Source organism: Thunnus albacares, chromosome 23 (genome assembly GCF_914725855.1).
Source record: "Thunnus albacares chromosome 23, fThuAlb1.1, whole genome shotgun sequence".
NCBI classification, from domain to species: Eukaryota; Metazoa; Chordata; class Actinopteri; order Scombriformes; family Scombridae; genus Thunnus; species Thunnus albacares.
This window is the reverse complement of record NC_058128.1, coordinates 5,025,058-5,048,758: the sequence shown is the minus strand read 5'-3', so window position 1 is coordinate 5,048,758 and position 23,701 is coordinate 5,025,058. Positions and strand designations below refer to the sequence as shown.

The following is a 23,701-nucleotide window of genomic DNA, read 5'->3' as shown; positions in this document are numbered from 1 at the left end:
GGTCATATTGTTCTGGCCTAATTTAACCTTTAATAAAAGTGACTTTGAAGAGTAAACCCATAGGATACTATTTAGGATGTCATACATGTACAGTATGTTTACAGCAGATAGGGCTGCAACTATGAAGTGTAAGAAAATTGTGGAAAAGCATGCATATATATTAACATATATTTACTCCCAGAGATCAATATTTTGTTTTGTCTGAACAAAAGTTAAAATCACGATCATATGAGCAGGATTATAGCACATATTAAAGGCTGGAAAACAGCATTTTTGGGGGAAACTTCTCTTGAAACATAATGTAAACAATTCTAGGGGTGTGCCTGAATACAAATACATTAATCGGCAAAGCACAAATAGTGGGTTTTATACGAATATTTGTTTCATACAAATATTTAAAAAGTTATTTGTTGGGGGTGTTCCCCAGAGATAAAGCTGAGCTACTGATACAAGCAGATTGCTCCCAAAGGACTCTCCATAATCTGTTGTTCCTCTCTTCTCCTTTCCACAAAGTTAGGTTGTAAAAAAATAGGCAATAAATGAAGAGTGCAAAGCAATAATCGCCTTTGAAGTTCCTCCCTACATGGTACACGGTGTGCTGTCTCTGTGCTATCGGTGTATTAATAAGTAGAGGTCTGTCTGCAATGAGGTGATGAGTAAACTCCGGTTCAAGACCTGATGTGGGTACCTCCCTCGTAAGCTAGTTTATTCATGAACCTTTATTGTAACACTTTAATTTTGTGTGATAAAAACAAAAACAGGATTGTTTAAGCCACTCTTTCCACTTTTATTCGAATACAAATACAGATACAAATAATTTTGCTGCCTTAACAAATACAGATACAAATACAGATACTGGGATCTCTGCACATCCCTAAACAATTCATCAGTTATTAAAATTGTTGCAGATCGACTAATCATGACATCTCTAGCAGCAGACTCTTGCTGGAGTTGTTTAAACCATCACAATGAACATTAAATTTGCATTAATTTTTGTAAAATTTCATTTATTTTAATGTCATAAGCAAATAAGTGTGAACCAGTGGCTGCTTTGCATTGCAGAAAAACACATCCAGATATACTTAGATCCAAATATATCTGTACAGCATGCAGTTGAAAGTGTAAAGTGAGCTAAAGTTTGCACAAACACTAGTGCTGGTGCTTTAATTTTACTGTATTCCAAGTGTTTCTTCGGATCAAAAGGTCGTCAGTCCAAAGAGGGTTTAGTTGTGCAGAGTGCAGCTAGTTGTAGCACCTCTCTCAGTTCATAGTTCATCTGTACTAGAAGAGCGGATCCCCTCCCCCGCATGTGACAGCGTTCTTCACCTCGCTGTTTCTCAAGGCTCTCAGGAGTACATGAAATGCAAGCCTGCGTGTTTATGAGGAGGAGGGTATGCAGTTCAAGTTTCTTTTTTTTTTTTTTTTTTTTTTTTGCAACTTTAATAACTAACACACATGCAAACGGTGTGCAGTAAGATTTGTACTCGCTTTGAAAGAACCTCATTCATCAAAAAAAACACGCTGTTTCTTTATGAACAGTGAAGCATTTTCAAATGTAGTTAAGGAAAACCTTCAGCTTGAATGGAAATGCAATAGAGGGTTTTTTTTTTTCAAATACCAGTTTTCAGCATAAGTGTGAGGGTCCTTCTTTTGAGCTTCTCTCTTCTGTGCAGTTATTTTTTACTGTAAGGCTCACTGCTTCTTGTTTTTTCACTGAAGAACACATGAATAGAGCAGATCTGTTTAAGATGATTCTCACCTGGGTTTAATTCCAAATGTTTCTGTCTCCAAGAGGACATAATCCACTGAAGTATACAGTAAACAAGGTCCTCTTGTGATGAGGACTGCTTGGAATATGCTTACAGGGAAGTGGAGCAAGTGAAGAGAAGAAGAAGAAGGGAGGGGAATGCAAATGAGCTGCTGAATATCTCTTATGTAACTGAAATTGTGAAAAAGCTTTAACTGAAACTTTCTTTCTGACCTTTAGGCAGCGGTTGAAATGACATTAGTCGTGTTGTTTTTTTTTAACTTGTTATTTTAACCCTTGAATTGGCGCCCGGCTAAAAAAATGACAAGCGTGCTTCCTGAATGTTTTGCTGAGCTCCAACCGTTTCTAAAGATTTATACTGTTATGGCGATGTTTTATGTCAAAACATTAGTCGCTGCGCATCATTAAAAAAGCTGTTGACCTTTCTGTTGAGATGCCAGTTCATTTTAACTACAGTTAAAGAGTGTAAAAAACTGCCTTATTTACAGAGAATATACTGTGCAGCACCTCTTATACAGTAGTTTTCTTCATTTAGGTGATACAGAGAACTTCCCAGACTGAATCTCTATAATAGGTCGACAAATAAAAACACTAATAGCTAATGACAAAGAATAATTTCCAAGCTTTGGCCTAATAAAACAGGCAATTTTCATTTATAAAGCTCAAGCTCATCTATTAAATAGCACTGCAATTTGAGCGTTTTCGTTCAGGAGACAGCAGGAGATTTCATATTGTCGTTTATTTTTTCAGAACAATTCAAATATCCATATCGAGACAGCTTTATTTGCCACAGACACTACATCACATGCACAAGCAGTATCTATCTAACAAGGCGACTTTATATCCGAGGACACAGTGTTTTATACATGCAGGGAAATATGAGACATGAGAAACGAGTAGTCATCTGTATCTGTGTGTGTCGTGCATCACTGTGTTTTCCTCACATTGTGTGTAGGCCTATATTTATATATATATATATGTATATATATATATGGGTGTGTGTGTGTGTATGTGTGTGTGTTCTTTCCAAGCGTGTAGGTGCGCGTGTGTCTCCTCTCATTAGCGGGCGGCGGCGTGCGGTAGCTCGTTAGCGCAGAGCTAGCTGAGCGTCGGGGCACCGGTGCAGCTTCATTAGCTACTGTGACATTTATCTGATCGTTTCCCTGCGACGCATGTACTGCCACGTCTCCATGGCAACCACAAATTCGTACACACACACACACACATATATATACACACACACAGAGGCAATCATACAGTCTCACATAGACCCAATTCTTTCAGCTGGTCACAGTTATTCTTAGATGCTAGCTCCATCAAAGCTGCCCTGCCTGCTTTCTACAGCAGAGAAATATCGATAATGAAATATATGAAACGTGTTGTATACAGTATGTAACGCTGGCTGTTATCCTAGTCCTGTACCCAAGGTGGGCGGAATATTGCTTATTGTAAAGTTCAAGTGAATCACAAGCAATATCACACTCCCTCGTTTGGCTGGAACAGGTCCCCCCCCCGGGAGCCAGTTTACCTCAGTGTAAGTCAGTTACAGAAAAACCTAAAAGCGTTCCAAGTAAATCAGTCGATACAGTACGCCAGTCATTTAGTTTGAGTCACTAATCCGCCTCGCACCGCCGATGACAGAATCAGTTACAGAGTGGGATTCAGGAGAAAAAGAAAAAAAAAAAAAAAAAGCATGCCTCTTATGGTGTGTTGTGGTGAAATTGCTAATCTCATTTACATTTTGATACAGAGCCAGTAAATATGCAGGCCTGTAAAAAATGAAATGTTTCTTGATTGTGTCTTTCGTGCATATGTGTGTGTGTCTGAGCACAGGTGTGGTGTATGAGTGTGTTTATTAGCACCGTTCGGGTCCGTCTCAGGCAGACGGTTCAGGGTTGTAGTTGCTTTTTTTTGTTTGTTTAATTTTCTGAGACTTCTCATTAAAATATGTCATCATTTCTTCTTTCTAACAATAGCCGTCTCACTTACAAAACAGACTTGGACAAGCTGTGTGACGACCTGTGATAGATCGTGAAGAGAGAAATGTAGGAAAATATGCTGCGAATTATTCCTCAAAGGAAGAAATACAATAATAAATGAAATAAAACTAGCTTTTTATGCCTGTGACCCTTAAATACAAAGCGATATATCCTTTGGGGAACTGATATTATTCTCTCAGATTAGATTATTTTTAGAGGCTTGAAGAGGTAAAATTATCTAGTATTTCACAAAAAAGACCAAAAATTGGTCAAATTTTGTGCAGCATGATTTGTTTTTTTCATTTCAAACCCCAATAATCATCTCATAACCTCTTATATTCATCTCTAGACCCATTGTGGGGTCCTGAACCACGAGTTGGGAACCACTGCATGTTTCTTCTGTTTCAGCATCTTCCACATTTTGTAGTATCTTTCTCTTTGCATTACGTAAGAGTCTGTCAAGGTGTGTACGTGTGAGGAGATGTGACTGTCCAGGTCTGTATGTGCCTGTGTTAACATGTCAGTACATGTGTGTGTGTGTGTGTGTGTGTCTAGGTATCTGTGTGTGTGTGTGTGTGTGTTTAGCTGACCTTGGTCGCCCCGCTCCCTCGGGGGGGAACTGATGTTTCTCACTCTGCTTGTCAACAAGATTAGTTCCCCTGTGGGACCGTTACACACCCTGCAAACACGCTGCCAATGAGAAGAAGTGTGTGACAGCTCGGCCCTTCCACGAACCCACTGGAGTGTGTGTGTGTGTGTGTGTGTGTGAGTGTGAGGTGTATTTTGTGATGTGTGTGTGTGCGCTGCGATTGAGGGGTTAAGGGAGTCAGAGAGGATGTGTGTTTTAGAGCAGAAACAGAAGGGAAAAACAGCAGGAGGATCAGCGCAGCCAGCCTGAACTGTAGCCTGTGTGTGTGTATATGCATGTGTGATATGTGTGTGTGTGTATGCATGTGTGATATGTGTGTGTGTGTGTATGCATGTGTGATATGTGTGTGTGCCTGGTTTCTGAGAGAGCCCATGCTGAGCTCTGAGATGTGCTTACTCCTGGACCTGGCTCATCTGCATCCGTCTCCTGCACACACTCGCACACTCTCTCGCTTTTATTCCCATTCTCGGCTATCTCGCTCGTCCTCTCTGTCTCTTTCCCACTGTCTGTTTGTACCACATCCTGGCTGCCTGTTGGACTCCAGCTGTGAACAAGGCAAACAGAGGGGGGATAGCTAGTCCAGGTAGCTCATCTCTGTCTCCGCTTGCTATTCATCTCCGGAAGCGTTCCTTCTAAATGTAAAAGACAGTTTGTTTTTTTTTTTGCTCGGCCAGAGCAGTGACTGACTGACTGACTAGCACACAAACAGTGTGTTTACATGCAATTAAAGCTGCACTTTTCAATATTTTATACTGACAACGGATCAAATGATGATGCATGTGATGGGAAAAGTGTCCGAATTACAACCCTGTGTAGTTCAACTCAGCTATAAAGCTTTTTAGCGTCTTTCAGGTTGTAGTTTTGCGCCAAATATTTCACTCAGGAGACGGTGGAGACCAAACCAGAGCCGAAAACGAGTGTAAATATTCTAATATAAAGATTATCTGGATTGCCAGTCCCATTGTTGCTCTTTGTCTAATGGATGTGTAGATAAGCAACTATTTACTAACACATACCAACTATATAAGATGATAATATGTCAGTGGTGTGCTTCCTTTTCAGTTTTTATTGAATCTTTTGTCGGTTTTTCTACTTTTTTTTTGTGCTGAAACTGAAAGTGACACCACTAGATGTCTAAATAACTTGAGTCTCCACAGCTGTGCTTTTTAATAATGGTGCTTTTTTTTTTTTACTACAGAGTGTCCTCACTGTCAGCTCAAAAGCAGTGGTTTCTAGCATGAGGTCAGGGGTCAAGGATCTGCTACATGTATTTTTGTAGTTACTAGGTTGCTACAGTACACGTAACCAGGTCTTCACTATTCTTCGATCAAGAAAATAGCTCCAACATGGAACTCCCTATTAAACACCAAATTTAAGTTTTTACAATTCTGTTCATTTACGGGTCAAACAAACAAGATACACTGCAAAAAACTCAGCTTTCGAGGCGTTTGAAGGCTTTTTTTTTTTACTTTGGACAGAAGCTTTCTATGTTTCCTCCCATGTCTCTAGTCTCTGACAGACATAAGACATAGATATTGATCGTCTATTGATCACTCACGGAGAGAAAGCAAACAAGCGAATTTGCCAAACTGTGCCTTTTAATAGAGGGAAGGTTCTGAAGAGCTGTGAATGTGAAATTAAGATGATGAATGAATAAATAAAGCAGCATCATCGTAAGGGTTTTATGGTCAATATCGTGCAGCTGTGGTTTGGATGAACAAGCCTGCTGTCTAATGTGAGTGGTAGGTGAGGGAATAACAGCCCTCAGCAGCTGATTCAAAGATCTATCCAGACACTTTTTTTTTTTGTAGTCTGGCTGAGCGCACACACACACACACACACACACACACACACACATATATATACACACACTTAGTGTAGATAAGCCCTCAGTCACGGCCCTCTGCTGCAGGGAGACTAGAGTGATGGAAGCAATAGTTAAGCCATTATGGCAAACAATTGGCTCAAATTGAGAGGGAGAGTGAGAAAAGAAGAGGAAGAAGAGGGGAAAGAGGGAGGGAGATGGAGAGGGCTATGGCAGGAGTGGATCCACTCAACGACTTAATCCGAGCCCCAGGACACTCTCCTGCTGAGCTTCACACACTCGCACAAACATCTATGCACACACACCCCTAAAGCTCTGTCTGCTTGCAATAACACCTTGTCAGTCTTGGCCACAGGGGCGATGGAGGAGGCGCTCATTCCTTTGTAGCGAGGAGAGTCACCTACTTGCAACCCACCTCGGGGTGGGGGGGGGTGATGGGGGTGATGGGTGGGGGAAGACGGAGCAATGCAGTCGTACACAAGACGGCTCTGTAAGCGTTCGTACGCCTTATTGGCTGCGAGTGTGAAGCTATTCATTGTCTTAGCAGGCGGAGGGAATGGTGGAGGGAGTACAGGGGTGGACAGTGTCCTGGAGGAGGGAGGGAGGGAGGCGCTCCTCTGACACCGGCTATTGTATCGTCTCCCCCGTGGACTCGCTCAATCCTCACAGGCCTCACATAAACAGCCAACAATGAGAGATTGTCTCCAGCTATTCTCCCTCTTTCTGCAAATTTGCTTGCACACACACATCACATCCTCTGTGTGTGTGTGTGTGTGTCAGAGGGCGAAGGGCTGGATGTGCTACAGTCTGAACCCAGCGACCGTAGAGGCTCATCCGTAACTCCTCACCTCTGCCGCCCTCCTTCCCTTTCTCTCTCCCTTATTCCTCACCTCCCAACCCAACCCCCCCCCCCCACCCCACCCCCATCGCACACCCGGGGTCTGCCGCCACCCTCGGGGGGCTCCCTCAGCGCCAGGTTCCCCCACGATTTGTCGGACGACAGCTTAGCGAGGGAGCGTTTGTTGCCCCCGAGGACTGTTAGCACCGGTTTGGCTCATTGACTCTTTCTACAGCTCGGCCGTTTTATTTGACATGTCCTTTAAGTCCTTTAAAGAATTGGGCGTTTCTGCCGAGCGCCTTGGCTCTTTCTGCAAAAGATGGATGGCTCGTGTTCAAAGGTCTGGATGTTTTTTTTTTTCCCTCTCCCTTCCAGTCTCTCTCCATATCTCTCTTTCCCTCTCTCTCTCCCTTCTTCTTTCTTTTTCCTCTCTTGCTGAGCTTTATAGGATGGTATTAGTGTTGTCAGCTAACCAAGCTCGGGATTTGGCTTTGTTTTGTTTTTGCCTCTTAAGATAATGCTCTTTCTCTCTCCTGCCGAGAATAACAAAAGGGAAAGTAGAGCAATAAAACAGCACAGCCATTGACTTTGCTTTCATTAAATTGGTTTTCAGCCATCTTAAATAGACCACAGGCCTTGATGGCTGTGATGTGTGTGTTTGTGTGTGTGTGTGTGTGTTTTTAGCCATGCGGCGTACGACTGTCCTCAAAACACAGTCATACTTTGCTGTGAGTGTGCATATGTGTGTGTGTGTGTGTGTGTACTCGGGTGGCGTTCTCATCTCCGTCGGGCCTCGCTGTTAAAAGCGTTTGCTTGCCTTTATTCGTCTGAAGAAGGAAAAAAAAAAAAAAAAAAAAAGACGCCGTAGCTCGACTTAGCATTCCAAACGCGCGGACAGACGAGTGTGTTTTGTGAAGATAAGTGTTGTAGCTTAGTGGTGAAAGGGGTGAAAGCATTTCACCTCCATTTCATATGCATTCCAGATGTGGAAATATAACCAGAATGATCGGCGTGTAAGCATCTGTGTCCTGTTAGAGGGCCGGGAGGTTTACTGTACTCGGGTTCTGCAGCCTAATCCCTCACACACACACACACACACACACACACACTCACATTAACACGCTGCTTATCCAGCGTTCATTCATGCATACAAACATGCTCCAACATTCACACATGCAGCCTATACATTCATAAAAGTGTCTCCGCTCCTCGCCGCGGCTCGTACAACAGCAGATCAAAAAAAAGTCACTCTCCTAAAAGTGTTGGGTCTGTATGTTGTCTGTGTGTGTGTGTGAAATACCAGGAATCAAATCTCTGTTCAGCTCAATACTTCAGTTTGGATTTAGCAGCATCCTGAACAGATCTGTCACTGCATCTTCACTATCAAAAAATCCACGTTTAGGGTCAGAGTGATGTGTCAGTTTGCCAATGTGTCGGGGCAGTATATCTCAAATTGACAGCTTTAGGGATATGAGTCTGTAAAAGCTGAATCGAGAGCCGTCTCACTCTGCTGTAAGGAGGCAGCTGGGGGAATTTTATTAGTGTGGCGCTCACTGAGTTTCAGTTTCCCCGTGATGGTCTTTTTTCACTTTGTTTAGAATGATAATACCGTAAAGGGCATTGTTGGGACTAGATCACATTTAAATAAGATTTACAAGTCTGAATGTATGAAACGCTTTTTCAAAAAGTGTTATTTCAGCTTACTCAACTTTTTAACTTATGCTATTTGTTTACCTGTATTTTCTGTGAATATTGGTTTCTGTTACTGTGGAGAAGTGATGAAGAAGTCCATTTTGGGCTTTTTCTTCCCTTTCTATACACACAAATTGTCTCTATCCAGTGAAAATAAAACATTTTCAGATAAACCGAAGGAATTCAGTCAGTGATCCTTCATGAGTTCAGACAGTTCTTCTTCTTTTAAAGGTCGTTAAAACTATTTTAAAAAACCTGATGCATTGTCCCAAAGCTGAAAACCAAATCTGTTTTTTTTTTCTTAGGCACTGAAGATTTGACATTGTGGAGAGATTTTCACAGTGCAGCAAAAGCTTCAATGCATTTCATGATACTTTCTATGTCCTTTGTTTGATTTCACCTTGTGCAGATAAACACTTGAAACTTTTAAGTTCAAATTGAACATTTGAAAACATGTAGGCGCTTTGTGTAGCAAATCAGTATCACAAAAGTATTAGATCATTGATTGTGACACTTTAAAAAAATGAACAAGATTATCGTTTTGAGCCTTATGATGTGAAATTTGCTCGGCTGTATGTAGTTTAAATTAGGGTAAGGGTTAGGGCGTTAGGGTTAGGGTAAGGGTTAGGGTGTTAGGGGTAGGGTTAGGGTTAGGGCATTAGGGTTAGGGTTAGGGTGTTAGGGTAAGGGTGTTAGGGTTAGGGTAAGGGTGTTAGGGTTAGGGTAAGGGTGTTAGGGTTAGGGTGTTAGGGTTAGGGTAAGGGTGTTAGGGTTAGGGTAAGGGTGTTAGGGTTAGGGTGTTAGGGTTAGGGTGTTAGGGTTAGGGTGTTAGGGTTAGGGTAAGGGTTAGGGCGTTAAGGGTAAGGTAAGGGTTAGGGCATTAGGGTTAGGGTAAGGGTTAGGGTGTTAGGGTTAGGGTAAGGGTAAGGGTTAGGGTGTTAGGGTTAGGGTAAGGGTTAGGGTGTTAGGGGTTAGGGTTAGGGTGTTAGGGTTAGGGTAAGGGTTAGGGTGTTAGGGTTAGGGTAAGGGTTAGGGGTTAGGGGTTAGGGTTAGGGTGTTAGGGTTAGGGTAAGGGTTAGGGCGTTAGGGGTTAGGGTGTTAGGGTTAGGGTAAGGGTGTTAGGGTTAGGGTAAGGGTTAGGGCGTTAGGGTTAGGGTAAGGGTAAGGGTGTTAGGGTTAGGGTAAGGGTTAGGGCGTTAGGGGTTAGGGTTAGGGTGTTAGGGTAAGGGCGTTAGGGGTTAGGGTTAGGGTGTTAGGGTAAGGGTGTTAGGGTTAGGGTTAGGGTTAGGGTAAGGGTTAGGGTTAGGGTAAGAGTTAGGGCGTTAGGGGTAAGGTAAGGGTTAGGGCATTAGGGTTAGGGTGTTAGGGTTAGGGTAAGGGTTAGGGCGTTAGGGGTAGGGTTAGGGTAAGGGTTAGGGTGTTAGGGTTAGGGTTAGGGTTGACCCTAACCCTAACCTATATAGGATATAAAGGCTTATATCAATCAGCCCAATCTCTAGGAAGATAAGATCAAACTTCTACGTTCTTAATGTTCTGTGTTCTCTCTCTCCAACAGTAACGGCACGGCCGGGAAGATGAACGGGGCGTTGGAGCATTCGGACCAGCCAGACCCGGACGCCATCAAGATGTTTGTGGGCCAGATCCCGCGCTCCTGGTCAGAGAAGGAGCTGAAGGAGCTGTTCGAGCCGTACGGAGCCGTCTATCAGATCAACATCCTCCGGGATCGCAGCCAGAACCCTCCACAGAGCAAAGGTGCTAAAGCACACACACACACACACACACACACACACACACACACACATGGGACACAGTTATGCATGTACTGATTGGTTTTTCTTTCACTCCGCTGCATCTCAAAGGGAAGTGTTGTTCTTTTTACTTGATTACATTCATCTGATGGCTGTTGGAGTTACTTTGTAGGACCAGATTTTGCAGTTGCACATTATGATTTTCCTTCCCTCTGTTTTTCTTTCCCTTTTTCCTTCTATTAACTCCCTTATTTTCTTGTCCTTTCTTTTCCTCCCTTCTTTTTGCTCTCATCTGTTTCTTTCCGTTTCTAATTCATTTCCTCTTTCCTTCCTTTCTTTCCTATCGTTCCTTTTCCTGTATTTTCCTTCCTCATATCTTATATCATATCTTTTCTTTCCATATTTATTGATTCCTTGTTTATTTCTTTCCTCTTTTCTTTCTTTCTTTCCATTCTTTGATCTGAAAGCATAAAAATCTTGTAAACTATGAATGTGGGAATATTTTTTCAGTGGAGTATTTTGCTGCTGTGTTGTTGTCTTGACATACAATTGACATGGACACATTAAAATATAGATAAACAATCACATAAGACAGATACACATATACAAGCTCATAGACACACATAGAGAAAGTGTAAACACATACTATATACACACTTATACACATACAGAGACACACAGCAGTGGCTGAGTGGGCCATCCCACCTAGTTAATAGCAGAACAAATGATAAATGTGAAACATCACACGAGCAAACACACATTTCGTGCACCATTTGAAGACAAAGACTCGCCTCGCCAGACTTACACAGTCAATTGTGCGAAACTGCATGATTTTCAGCTATTTTCTCCCATTCCCTTTCTTTTTATTTTTTTTTTCCTTTGATGAATTCGTCAAGTGTGAGAGCAAACAATAGAGACAGCAGCAACGAACGGGCAGACAATAGTACTGCCATATTAACAGGCATCAGCCAGAGTGGGGGCTGATGACACTCCTGATGAGACATGGAGAGTGGGAGGAAAAGTAAAGAGAGAGAGAGAGAGAAAAAGAGAGGACGACAGGAAGGGAGACGTGGCGCTTCCATCCAACCGTAAAGCAAATTTCAAGAGAAGTTTCACTCGAAACAAAATTTGAATCAGTGGGGACGAAGCGAACGATTTAACATTCGTCTGCCAGAAAAAATTGAATTGAATTAAGGATTGATCAGATTTTGGGCGACTTGATCCTCATCGTACATTTCATGAAACAAAAAAAAAAATAAATGCAACCAGTGATGTTCTGGGGTAGCAGCTAAATCCACAAAGACTCTTAAACCCTGTCTCCAACAAAACAGGTTTTGGCAGACACACTATTGCAGCCTGGTTTACGCTCAGAGAACTGTGCAGAAGTGGTAGGAAGGAGTTCAATCTGTGTATCATGCACGTTTCCAGGTCTATATTTATATTCTGGAAATAACCTGGAATATCTTTGCATGATTTACAGTTAAAAAAAAAACCTCCTTATTACTTTAACTTTGCAAAACGAAGCGTTCAGAGCAGGCTTAACATAAAGGTCTGACATTATAACAGTATAAAAATCATAAACAGTATGATATGTCCCCTTTAAGGTTAGGGATTGATGTGGGTTTTAGTTAAACTTGCTGCAAGGAGCACATATTATAAGAGAAAACAAATAAAATGATATGTTACAAACACAACACATTACAGCTGTGTGCATGAACCTTTTACTTTGGCAGAAAACAGTATGTTCCAGTCTAACCAGACCCTCAGGGGATGCATGTCAGTTGGTTTCGGTAGTTTGATTAATTGTAATTTTTTTTTTTTTAGGGAATTTGCACCTATAAAATACAACATAAACTAAGGCAGATTTCACATTATTAACTAATCTTGTAAAGGCTCCTTTTATAATTTTAAAGACCTTTAAGCTATTATTTATACAATTTGGAGACAGTTAGTAATATTTCAGCATAGGAGTTTTGGTGTTTTGTGCACACAGGGACGTTAGCATGAACTTTTCCTCATTATGTTGATACAATTATAATCTGGGTTATTTTATGTTTCCTACAAAACATATTTGCATTTTTAGGAGACATGAGTGTTGGAAAAATGCAATATACGTCTTCTCACTTTCAACTTTTCTGCTTTTTTGCAATGTATGAGCCAACTTTACTGTAATAATAATCTAAATTTGCTTTTCTTTTCTTTATTTTTCATATTTTTTTGCATAATTTCCCATTAAACTAAAAGGTTTTTTTTGGAGAGAGATGAGAGGCAGATGAGGTGACACAAATTATAAACTACGACATGTAATCAACATCAATGAATTTAATTTTTTCAGTGGATGAAAGGTGTGACGTCCTTCACCTCTACACCTCAATGCTCCTTCACTCTCTGTGTCTCTGCTTCTGTTTTTAGTTTCTCTCTCTCTGTGTTTTTCTTTCTGGCTTTCTCTCTTTCCTACTGAGTCATATGAGCTCATGAGAGCCTGGAGAAAGTGTTCTGCCAAGACCCGAATCAACTCTTTTTTTTTTTTTTTTTTTTTTTATGCACACCAACACACTTGTCATGCGCTTTGTGTTTGTGTGTTCTTAGCCTTGAGATGACTCCTTTTTCCCACCAGTCTCCTCCTCCTCCTCCTCTTCCTCTTTTCTCCTCTCTCTGCTACCTCTGAGGAAGCAGACAAAAAAAAAAAAGGCCAAAGTTACTCCTTCTGTCCTTCAGCTCCATCAAATCTCCTGCTCCATCTTCACTACCCTTGAAATGAGTTGTTTTTATGGTTGATGAGTCAAGAGTATCACTCACTGCCACTTCTATCAGGGATAAAAAAAAAAAAACACACACACACAACCACCTACCGTGCCGTCTATTTTTTCTTCTCTGAATGACAATCTCTCTCTATATGCCTCCTTTTTTTTTTTTTTTCGTTCTCCCTTTCTGTGCTGTGAGGTGGAGTGTTTTAAGAGGAAATGTAGCATTTGATTGGGCTCTTACTGGTCTTGTTATTCGGAGGCTTTGAGCACTGTTGTTGTTTTCTCATAGTTAAGGGAGCCGCCTAGCCTTATCTGCACCCACTCGACTCGAGGGAGCCGCAACGGCCCCCTCGCCTGTTTCGCTGTTGCGTCGGAGCCGATGGTAATTTCACCGGTGTCAGGGAAACCGTGGCCCCTCTCTGCCCTAGGTGTGTTTATTTTAAATTAGTGACGGTATTGTTTGAAAAGGATCTCGGGCCATTTGTGGCAAATGAGTCCACTCTGATGCCCCGGTGGCGACCTAGAAGTGTCGAGTTGTTTTTTTTTGGGGGGGGGGGGAAGGGGGGGTTTCTTCACGTTTTCGTAAAATAGCAGTTTGGATTTAAATGAGTTTGTTAGTCCCTAGTGAGATGTAGGAAAAACTTCCACGGCTGCAGCTACAAGCTCTTTTACAACTCCAACAACTTCTCTGCTTCCTCGTTTATTTGGATCCTCATTAGCTGACACGTCAGCTACAGCTAGTCCCAAATAAAAACAGAACATCGACAACAAAAGGAGGAAAACATTAATTGACAGCGAAACATTGGCAAGTACAAGATCGCTAGAAGATCTTCTAAAAGAAATGTAGAACTTATACATATTTTACGGCGATATAAGGGCCTGAAAACACATTTTAGACGACACTCAGCCTCATTAAAGTAGGATTATTTTGTCAAAATTATGATTATCTTGTCATCATTGAGATCTTGTTTGTCTGAATGTTGGTTTATCTTTGTGGCTAAAGTCCGACCTTCAAGTCTGAAGATTGTTTTCAGACCTGATACACATCTGCACATCAGGTCAATTTTTCAATTTCTGCTGATTGACCCAAAGTTGTTCCAATAGCTTCAATCTGAAGGTGTCTAAATGATTTCTTTCAAGGATGTCCAGATTGTTGGAATGTATTCAAATATGGACAAGACAGGGACACTTATGAATAAATTAACGATTAATAACGGGACATCAAAGATAAAAAAATGCAAAGGGCCCTCATAAACAGGTCGAGTGGGTATTAAAAACCCCCTGACTTGTGCATCACTACGCCACAGTCTTGAAGAAACATGAGGGATCTTCTTTGAGAAGATGAAGAAGGCCCAAGAGAAGAAGTGTCATCTTCCTGTTTGTGGAACACTGGTCAGAAAAACAATAACCAATACCAGTTATTGTTTATGGAGCAACTTCTGCTTGAAGACAGCTGTTTGTCTCATGATTCCACCAAAACGTAATCGCAGGAATATCAACAAATAAAACTGGACTAGTCTCCATTCAGTCAAGCTCGACCGCACATTTGTCAAGCAGGATATGTTATCCAACCTCCCCTGTTACTGATTCTAGAAAAGTTAAAATATTAAATGTCCAATTACAAAACATATCAGTCTTCATTGTATTTGAACGAGTTTTTCCGACCAAAACTGACTGGATGACTTTAAACATAACGTTAATACAAATCAAACACACATTTTCCTGTGCTTTTTTTTTCCTAAAACAACACAGAGGATGGAAGAACGACTAACAGTCGAACACTTACGTCACCATCACGCCGTCTTTTGACTCCGGTCGGCCTCACGTGCTGCTCTTGGCTTTGTGCAGCTCAGGGAACCTCGCCAGGTACTGGTCGAGCACAGCGAAGAGGGAACCTGTCAGGTCAGCAGATGTAAGGCGAGCAAAGTCCGCTTCAGTCTGAGGGATGGGGAGAAACAAAAACCAATGAATAAAACAAAGAATATGCTTTTAATCAGCGTTTAAAAATTGACATTTTGAATCAATTTTCATGTTTATGAAAACACAACAAATGTCATCTCAAGCCTATTTGAGAAAACAGCACACTACCTGTCGTTCAGAGAACAACGCTGGCCTCGTCTTTGACTTTGACTTGTGCCACAAGTGGTTCGTCTTCAGCAATGTCTTTTTTTTCCATAAAGGGAATGTGTTATTCATTATTTCACCAATTTGCTTCCAGTCAGCTTTTCTTTTCTTCATCTCTATGACCGTGGCTGATCTGTCCAAGATTTTTTAAAGTTTTTTCCCTTCTGGAAAATCTGGCGTTAAATTCACCTCTAACTTTTTGGACCTCTTCACTTTTTTTGATCCAGTTGGACCAGAGGTACTTTAGTTTACTCTCAGAGCATCCAGCCACTCGCTACTTCTGTCGGAAGTTGCCCATTTTAAACTTTAAACTGAACATCTGACAGCACCATCCATTAACAGACCTCGGTTCCTTCAGACAAGGATGCTTGTTGATGATGGGCCACTCGATCATACTCTTCACATGTTGGGTAGGGGTTGAGGACTTATATGGCTTCTGCCAACTTATCTAAGATGTTTGATTTCATGTCTTTTGATGCGTCAAAAAGGTTCCCATCTCTGTAGTAAGCCTCATTTCCCTGCTTCAGTTTAATCTCAACATCAAAAGAAAAAGGAAGGAATGACAAATGGCTGAGGCAGCTGACGAGTTTGACTACCGCTGGGGATCATCAAGGGAATGATGGTGACAGGCTCGCCGTATCTACGGTTGAGTCTGTGGCGTATGACTCGATGTACATTTCCAAAGTTGATTTATCTTTAGGAAGCTCTGATATGCTGCTAAAAATACACAGTTCATTATCAAATACAGGGTCTTGATACTGAACCACAAGGTCTCCATCCAGTCCCAGTTTGGTCTTCGAATGTTACCTTCGCTCAGGATGATGAATCTCACTCCAAAAGAAAAATAAAGGACACAATGTTAACCCTCCTGTTGTCCTCGGGTAAAATTTGGCCCGTTTCCAAATGTTTTTATATCAGAAATATGAATTTCTTTCATCTAATTGCCTGAAAATCACATGGATGGTCCCATACCACACACTTTGCAAGTAAAAATAATGATCACTACTTTCATTGAGTGGGTGTTTTATTAACATTTATAGCATCTGTGGACTTTTGTCCTCCTGAGTCAAAATTGACCCGGGAGGACAAAATGTGATTGTGTGTGTTCACATGAACACTAGTATTTATATTCTGATCAGGTCTTTGAAGTGTCCTGGTTATTCATTTGTGCATCTAAATATCATGTCCTGGTTTCTGAAACCTGGATATACCCTTGTCCCACTATGCTGTCTGAAATACTCCAATGGAACCAGAATACTAGTTTGCGTCACCTGGCCAGTGTATTTATGTGGATGTGTACTAAAAATGGAAAAGAAATTTAATGAACAATCTTGAGACCATGTTATGTATATAGACATATAAGACATTATGATAATAACAACTGTACAAATAAAAGAGGAGTTGTCACTAATGAGTAGCGACTAAAGCTTACAAGCCAACTAGCTAATTAGCTGACTAGGAAGGTAGCATATGCAGCCTTGTTTATCTAAATAAAAGAGGTTAGTTATTGTGTCTGTGCTCTGTGGTTATTTGCAGCAGCAGCAACAGCAGCAGCTAGCAGGTTGATTCAGAATTCCTTTGGCAGAAGCTAGCTGGCTAAATTTGGTAGCGGTTGTTGAGGTAAGAGAAGCTGAGGGGCAAGAGACTGGATGAGTGTGAGTATGAGTGGGGAGGCAGTGACTGGTGACAACTCCACTGACATGAAAAGTGACATTGTGAAATTAAAATGTGATTGAGAAGAATGGCATTTAATAGAAACAGACTTTTAAAAAAGGGCACTTTGAAATATAAAAAAAAAAATCTGTAATGAAATGAATGAAATGATAACATTTCATAATAGTGAGTTGGGTTTTAATATTATTAAACACTTTGGGGCTCCATAGAAATGAGTTAGGTATTTTTTAAAATCTAACCTTTAGCAATACTTGCAAAAAACGTATCAAATACAGACAGCAATTGGGATGTTAAGTCTGTAAAGGCCATTTTATGAACATTTTATTATTATTGAACAAGAAAGGATTCCTACAACTTACCTTCTTTTACTTCTTTGTTTGAGTTTAACGGGTGTCTGCAAGGGAGGTGTGGCCAGGTGATCCAGTCCAGGTGATGCAAACACAACTTAAACTGAATTAGGTGCAGTTGCACAACACTAAACCTATGAATCCATCTCATACACCTCTTTTACCACCATTAACTTTAAGGAGGGAAAAAAGTAAAATGATTTTGCTCATATACTTATTTATAAGAAACATTATTTTTATGTATGTCTTGAGGTTTCTAAAGGGTTACAGGCCTCAAAATCATCAACATAGAGAGTAAAAGAAATACATTGATCTTCCCCTGACAGAAGTGGGTTCTCCTTGAAATATGATCTGTCAAACGAGGTCTTGTAATGGCCAGGTTTCGATCCTGTGCTTGCTTCTTCTAAAACTTTGTCAATAATATCACCCTTATTTAACACTCCTTGCAGAGTTTTAGAACTGGGACATAAACAAATGTTTTTCTTTGATGGCAAATCTAAAACATATTCAGTTGGGTCCATGACACCAAATTTCTCTTTGTTCTGATCCCAGACACCCGCTCTCTGAAATGGACTAAAGTGAACTGAGGCTGTGTGAGGAGTCTGTTACTAATGTTATTGAGTTTTCATCAGTGTTACAACAGTGCTTCCAGAGTACCTTTTTTTTTAACTGTATACTTGTTTATTTGTATTTATTTTATTACTTTTATTACATTTCTGAAAATATGCCAGAGTTAGCCGAAAAAGTCTAATTTTCATCTGTTGTTCCTGGGCAGGCAAAAGTTGGAAGCACAAATATTACAAATAAAAGTGTTGAAGATACAATCAACAATAAAAAGCGGTGAGAATATGCCGATACAAACAAGCCTGCGCTGCATAGAGACAAGAAAGACAGCTCTTAAGACACACAAAATCAACAATAGCATGACAACAATCAACACATAGCACAACCACACAATGTCAGGACTGGTAAAGTGTGGATATTAAATACAAAGCCTGTGATAAACAAGAGCAGCTCTTACACTAAACATAATAATGACAAGTAAGACAACACGAAAAGCACATCACTGTTCTAGTGTTCACAAATTTGATTTCTAATGAACCAGACTCTTAACATTGTGGTGAATGAATGGTAATTGGCGCAGTTTCTTATGTGTCGTAGTAAGTTGTTCCAATCTTGAGATGCTTTGACAGAAAAAGCAGAGTGGCCAAAACTACTTTGTCTTCTTGGAATAAAACAATCTCTAGTTGTTGCTCCAGTAGTTCAGTTGAACCAGTCACCAATCAAAACAACCAATTTCTTAAAATTCATTGACTATTTCCTGAGTGGATAATTTGGAAACATGCAAAACGTCTTGCTTTCCTAGAAGTAAAGATACAAGCATTTCCCTGAATGTTTTCAGTGGTGTCATGGTGCTCTGTTTCATTGTCAGACTGATCCTCCAGTGGCTCACGGATATCACTGTCAGTAACATCTGATTGCAGTTGAACGGCTATTTCACATTCTGTCAAGTCCTCAGTTTCACTTTCTTGTACAATAAGCTCTGTCTTAAAGACTTTTAAAGTAGAATGTGGGTGACAATTGCATTTATGTGACATAAAACTAGAGAACATGTTTGATTTGCAAGGACACTGATTAAAAGGACAGGTTTCCCTATTCCTCAGATGTTTACCAAGATGAGTAATACATTGCTTTAGGCCGACTGCCTCATTAAAGTCACATAATGAGCATTTTAATTTAAAGCCAACAAGTCCGGTTGAACCAGCTTCTATGACCCCTTGATCTCACAAATGGACCTGCAGGGATTTTTTTAGATCTGAAATGTTGTGCACAGTCTGTGTATATGCAGGGTAGTGAACAGTAATGTCTGTGGCTACTGTTGTAATGTCTTAAAAACCTATTTTAGCACCCTCCCCACAACCCCATGGGGTCGCTACCCCCAGGTTGGGAACCACTGGTTCATTGACATAACTTGTTGGTGGCATATCTGAACATTTCATCAATAACGCCTGCATGTGAGTCTCAAGAGCTCTTTATTATTACTCAAGATTCACCTTGGCACTACAGCCTGTATATCAATGATTATTCTACAGCACAATTGTAATAAAAGTGAATTAAGCAATGTGAGAAATTGACAAAAAGGTAACTTCCCAGTTCACTCCATTCAAAAAATAAAAGCTATTTTTGCTACACAGACCTGAAACAAGAAGGAAAATATCAGTTCTAATTATATTGCTTTCACTGCACATAGTTTCTCTCTTGAATATCAGTAATGTATTTCAATAAGATGTTATTTTGATTACAGCAGGGGCATGCAGTTAGCTAAGTTATCATATCAGTGGGAATACTCCAGAGGCTGCTGCAGTATCCCCATGCCAGCATCAGTATCTGTACAGCATAATTACAATGATTTATTATGGTAACCATCACATCTAATTTAAAGTTCATGATATTGACTGCAAGAAGTCAGAATGGTGCTGTATTTCAGAAATCTGTCTAGGAGACATTTAATTCCACATAACCATTACAGTGATAAAGCACTTAGGAGGATTTACTTTTCCCACGCTGCTGTTTCTTGGCGTGCATGTAGTGAAGATGACCGTATCGCGTCACCACCCCCATGTCCACTATCACCTCCTCCTCACACCTCACTGTGTTCACAAGCTCTAAAGCGGGTAGCAGCAGTAAGCAGTGGCCGGGGGCAAATGAGAGACATGCCATAAAAATGCTTATACACCAGTAAATTAACTGGAATAAACTGTAGGCGTCCAGCTCACCAACTAAAATTACACCTACATAACTACTTAAATGAGAAGCAATGAGTATGTGCAATTAATTAAGCAAAGATAAGGCAAGAAAAACAATTTATGTAACAAGCACATTTCTTATGTGCCTATGAAAAGATAAGGAGAGAACAAAAGAGCATGTGGGGGAACTGGCTAACGTTAGCTTGTTAGTAACAGAGTTCAGGTGTTTACCTAATGCTGGCAGACCAATGAAAACTAATTTAACTATCATTGTAAGGAGACTCTCACACCTCAATATGTTCACATGCTTTATAGCAGATGGCAGCAGTACCTTGAAATGATGAGCTGAGGTGAATGTGGGGTAAAAAAAAACAGTCAACAACCAGGATAGCAGCCACGCTGTAAAGTTGCTCACCACACTGGGTCAATTTATCTGGACTGAACTGAATATGTCCACCACAGTCAAACAGCTCATAAACTTACCACTGACTGACACTACGTGGCTACTCAACCAATTAGAAGGTAACTAGCTAACACTAGCTTTAGCTCAAGCAGCAAATGTTTATTAGCTAGGTTAGCTTGACAGCAACCAAGGTTAGGTGTGTAAGTCACCTAATGCTAACGGGATATTATAACTCTTAATATACTTTTTGCTTGTCTGAGTGACATGAAGTCCATAAAGTTATCACAGAGGGATATGTTAGCTCATTGGCTAATGTTTGGGCATGGAAAACAAAGCAGGGGCTCTCTGGCTAACGGTACTTTAGCTAAAGCCAAAACTATGTTCTGGCGAACACTATAGTCCAGAAAAACGTGTTCACACTTACTTGACACGCTTACACGATTACTCACCTTGAAAACGGGATGAGGCAACGACGACAGCTAAATGTCCAAGGATAGAAGCATGTCGCTGATTGCCAACAGTCACAGAAACATGATAACATAGGCGATTTTAATCCCCGCACCCACCAAACTGCCTCCACGGTCAAGCATTACATGCATTACTGATTTAGTTGGACACAGATTAAGTTAAAACATATTTTGTAGTTTGGATGATATTAACTTGTAATTTCGTGTTATTACAACAACTTCAGTAATATTTTATTATACTTAATGGAATAAAATGCTAGAATAACAAACAGGCCAAATCACATTTTACAGTGCAAGACTTAATGTTTTGCTTGGAGGTCTGGCTGGAATACAGTTTTGCACGTCAAACCAGAAAGTGGATATCTGCGGATCAGTGTAATCCTCCTGTTTTATTATTGTCATCATCTGGCGTCACATGACGGTCAGTGCTGTTTGAGAGGCTGCTTCAGCCTGACAAGAATAAAATTCCTCGAGCAAACACAAGTCGTTTTCCAAATGATTTTGGCACGAAAGAATGTTATCAATCCAAGTATCATATCAGCTTCCAAATAACCCTATTGCAAACACTTTTAAATTATCTCTTCAAGCCTGTTTAGGTTAGTTAGGAGCCAAAACGTGATCAATCATAGAAAATAATTTGAGCTTGGTTTCCTTTAATAAGTTCCCAGATGTTCCCAGTTGTTTTCAGCCCTAAAGCAGTAAATGCTGCCGCTGTAGTATGCCATGCAGGATCCATTTTGCAGTTTGACCCAGGTGTGTGCATTTAGGGTGTTTGTGTGTGTATGTGTTTATGCTGACTGGGGCAGTCTGGGGAATATTGTGGCACCACTGTTGGTTTAATGTGTTTGGAGTTAATAACCAGATGAGTGGATGAGCAGGGGAGGAGGGGAGCGAGTGAGAAATGGAGCAATTTGGCATTTTGTGCTGAAAGAGAGATAGAGATGGAGGGAGAGATAAAGAGAGAATGAGACAAAGAGAGCCAGAGGGGTAAACAGAAAATGGTCCTTTTGCTAAAACACAACCTTAAGCGCCATGGCGGGTCTGTTGCCGTGTGTGTGTGTGTGTGTGTGTGTGTCTCTGTTTTGGCAAGGGACGCACTGTGTCATTTATCTTAATATACAGCCTGCCCACATGAGCTGCTGAGACACACACTTAAATTCACACACAAACACACACACATGCACAGAATAAGTTTAATGTCTTCATTAACAGGCTGTATCCTGCATGAGTGTCTCTGTGCGTAACATTGCCTAGAAATCAGTCAAAATAAAAACAAACCAAAAGAGAATTGAACTTTGTGTAACTTGAACTGATTAAATACATATTTTAACATATCATTAGGTCGTATAATGCACATTTGCAGGTCTATATATTCATTCTAGGGCTCTAATGGAATATTTTTGCACGATTTAAAGTTCAGCCTCTGTCTGCAACAGGCCGTTTTAGCTCCTGTCTCTTTAAGGCCCGCCTCCTGATGAGCCCACTCTGCTCTGATTGGTTAGCTCCTTAGCAAACTTTCATCGGCTCCGGAGGCTACATAAACAAACAACAGTAGTCAGATTTCACTTCTTTTTCTTGTACTTTTGAATTATAAACTTCTCAAATACATCCGTACGTGTTAGAGGCCGAATCTAATCCGAAATATGCGAGTGGATAACGTGAACAACACATGTAGCAACCTTAGCAACAATCTTAGCAACAAAGACTATGGAACGGGCGGGTAACATTGCAAACGGAGCATTCAGAGCAAGCTGAAGCCCTGGCTTTTGACTTTCAGGCATCATTTTTAGACCTTCACCTCAAGTTTTTTTTAACTTTGATCAGGTTTAACATAGAAATCCGACATTATAACAGTATATAAATAACAGAAAATCACAAAAAGCACTACATGTCCCCTTTAAAAGGCCAAGACATTAAGATTGCCATTTGATAAAGTGATGTTTTCTGTCCAACATGCAAATAACTCAAAGCCAGGCTGAGCAATTTATCGTTTTTATATCAAAACCGCAATTTGAAAGAGTGCAATTTTCAAAACCACAACAGCTGCGTCTTAAGCCGTAGCAAATGAAAGTTTAAGCCAATAACTGATGATTTCACCAGGTATAAAGGCAACTTTGGCTGGCAAATTTACACAGCTGTAGTTAATTAATGTTAATTGTGTTTGGCTGTTGGACGGCGCGTGTACTATTAACACTTGGCCGGTGATGGTTTTGTAGAAGAACATTCACCACTCTGTGTAATCTTGATGTGATGGAGTGAGTCTTTTAGCCGTTTTGCTAGGTCATAGCCTCACAGTCGGTTGCTAGCAGGTAGCTCAGCAGTCGTTTTAAACGTATCACTGCAAACGCTCTGAATCTTGACCTTTAGAGTTCACAGCTGTGAAAATAATGAATATTATTGAGTAATGTTAAAGCTCCCCCTCCATTCAAAAATGTATTTCTATAGAAAACTTAACTCTGACTGCTTTGAAGCCTGAGGGGACTGAAAAAAATAAGAGGCTATATTCTTTTTATCTGATTCTCTTCATGTAGAAACAAAATATATCTGTACAGACTTGTAGTTAAATAAGAAAAATCACTATTCGATATTTTCAATTCATTATCATTCAGTTCTAGCCAAGAAAAACAATCATCTTTGACACATTTGTATAAATAAATACCCCTTTTTTCCTTCTCTGTCACCGATAAAAGCAG

General features: G+C 40.5%; 1 protein-coding gene and 1 long non-coding RNA gene across 12 annotated transcripts in view; one reads left to right on the top strand and one right to left on the bottom strand.

Moving 5' to 3' along the window:
- The window catches only part of celf2 (cugbp, Elav-like family member 2), a 224,305-nt gene that overhangs the window by 121,536 nt on the left and 79,068 nt on the right, over nucleotides 1-23,701 (top strand). For all 8 annotated transcript variants that reach the window (XM_044344112.1, XM_044344110.1, XM_044344108.1 and 5 more), the window contains one exon: nucleotides 10,307-10,503. In XM_044344112.1, coding sequence (XP_044200047.1) covers nucleotides 10,307-10,503 — 197 coding nt within the window. The remainder of the gene's footprint in view (nucleotides 1-10,306; nucleotides 10,504-23,701) is intronic.
- Nucleotides 13,948-21,235, bottom strand: LOC122975599. Of its 4 annotated transcripts, XR_006400732.1 has the most exons (4): nucleotides 20,991-21,235; nucleotides 17,404-17,438; nucleotides 15,033-15,184; nucleotides 13,948-14,635 (listed from the first exon to the last, which is right to left on the bottom strand). It is a non-coding gene; the product is annotated as an uncharacterized LOC122975599 (long non-coding RNA). The 4 variants fall into 4 exon arrangements; XR_006400729.1 differs by having other exon boundaries at nucleotides 17,404-21,233; XR_006400731.1 differs by lacking the exon at nucleotides 17,404-17,438 and having other exon boundaries at nucleotides 20,991-21,232.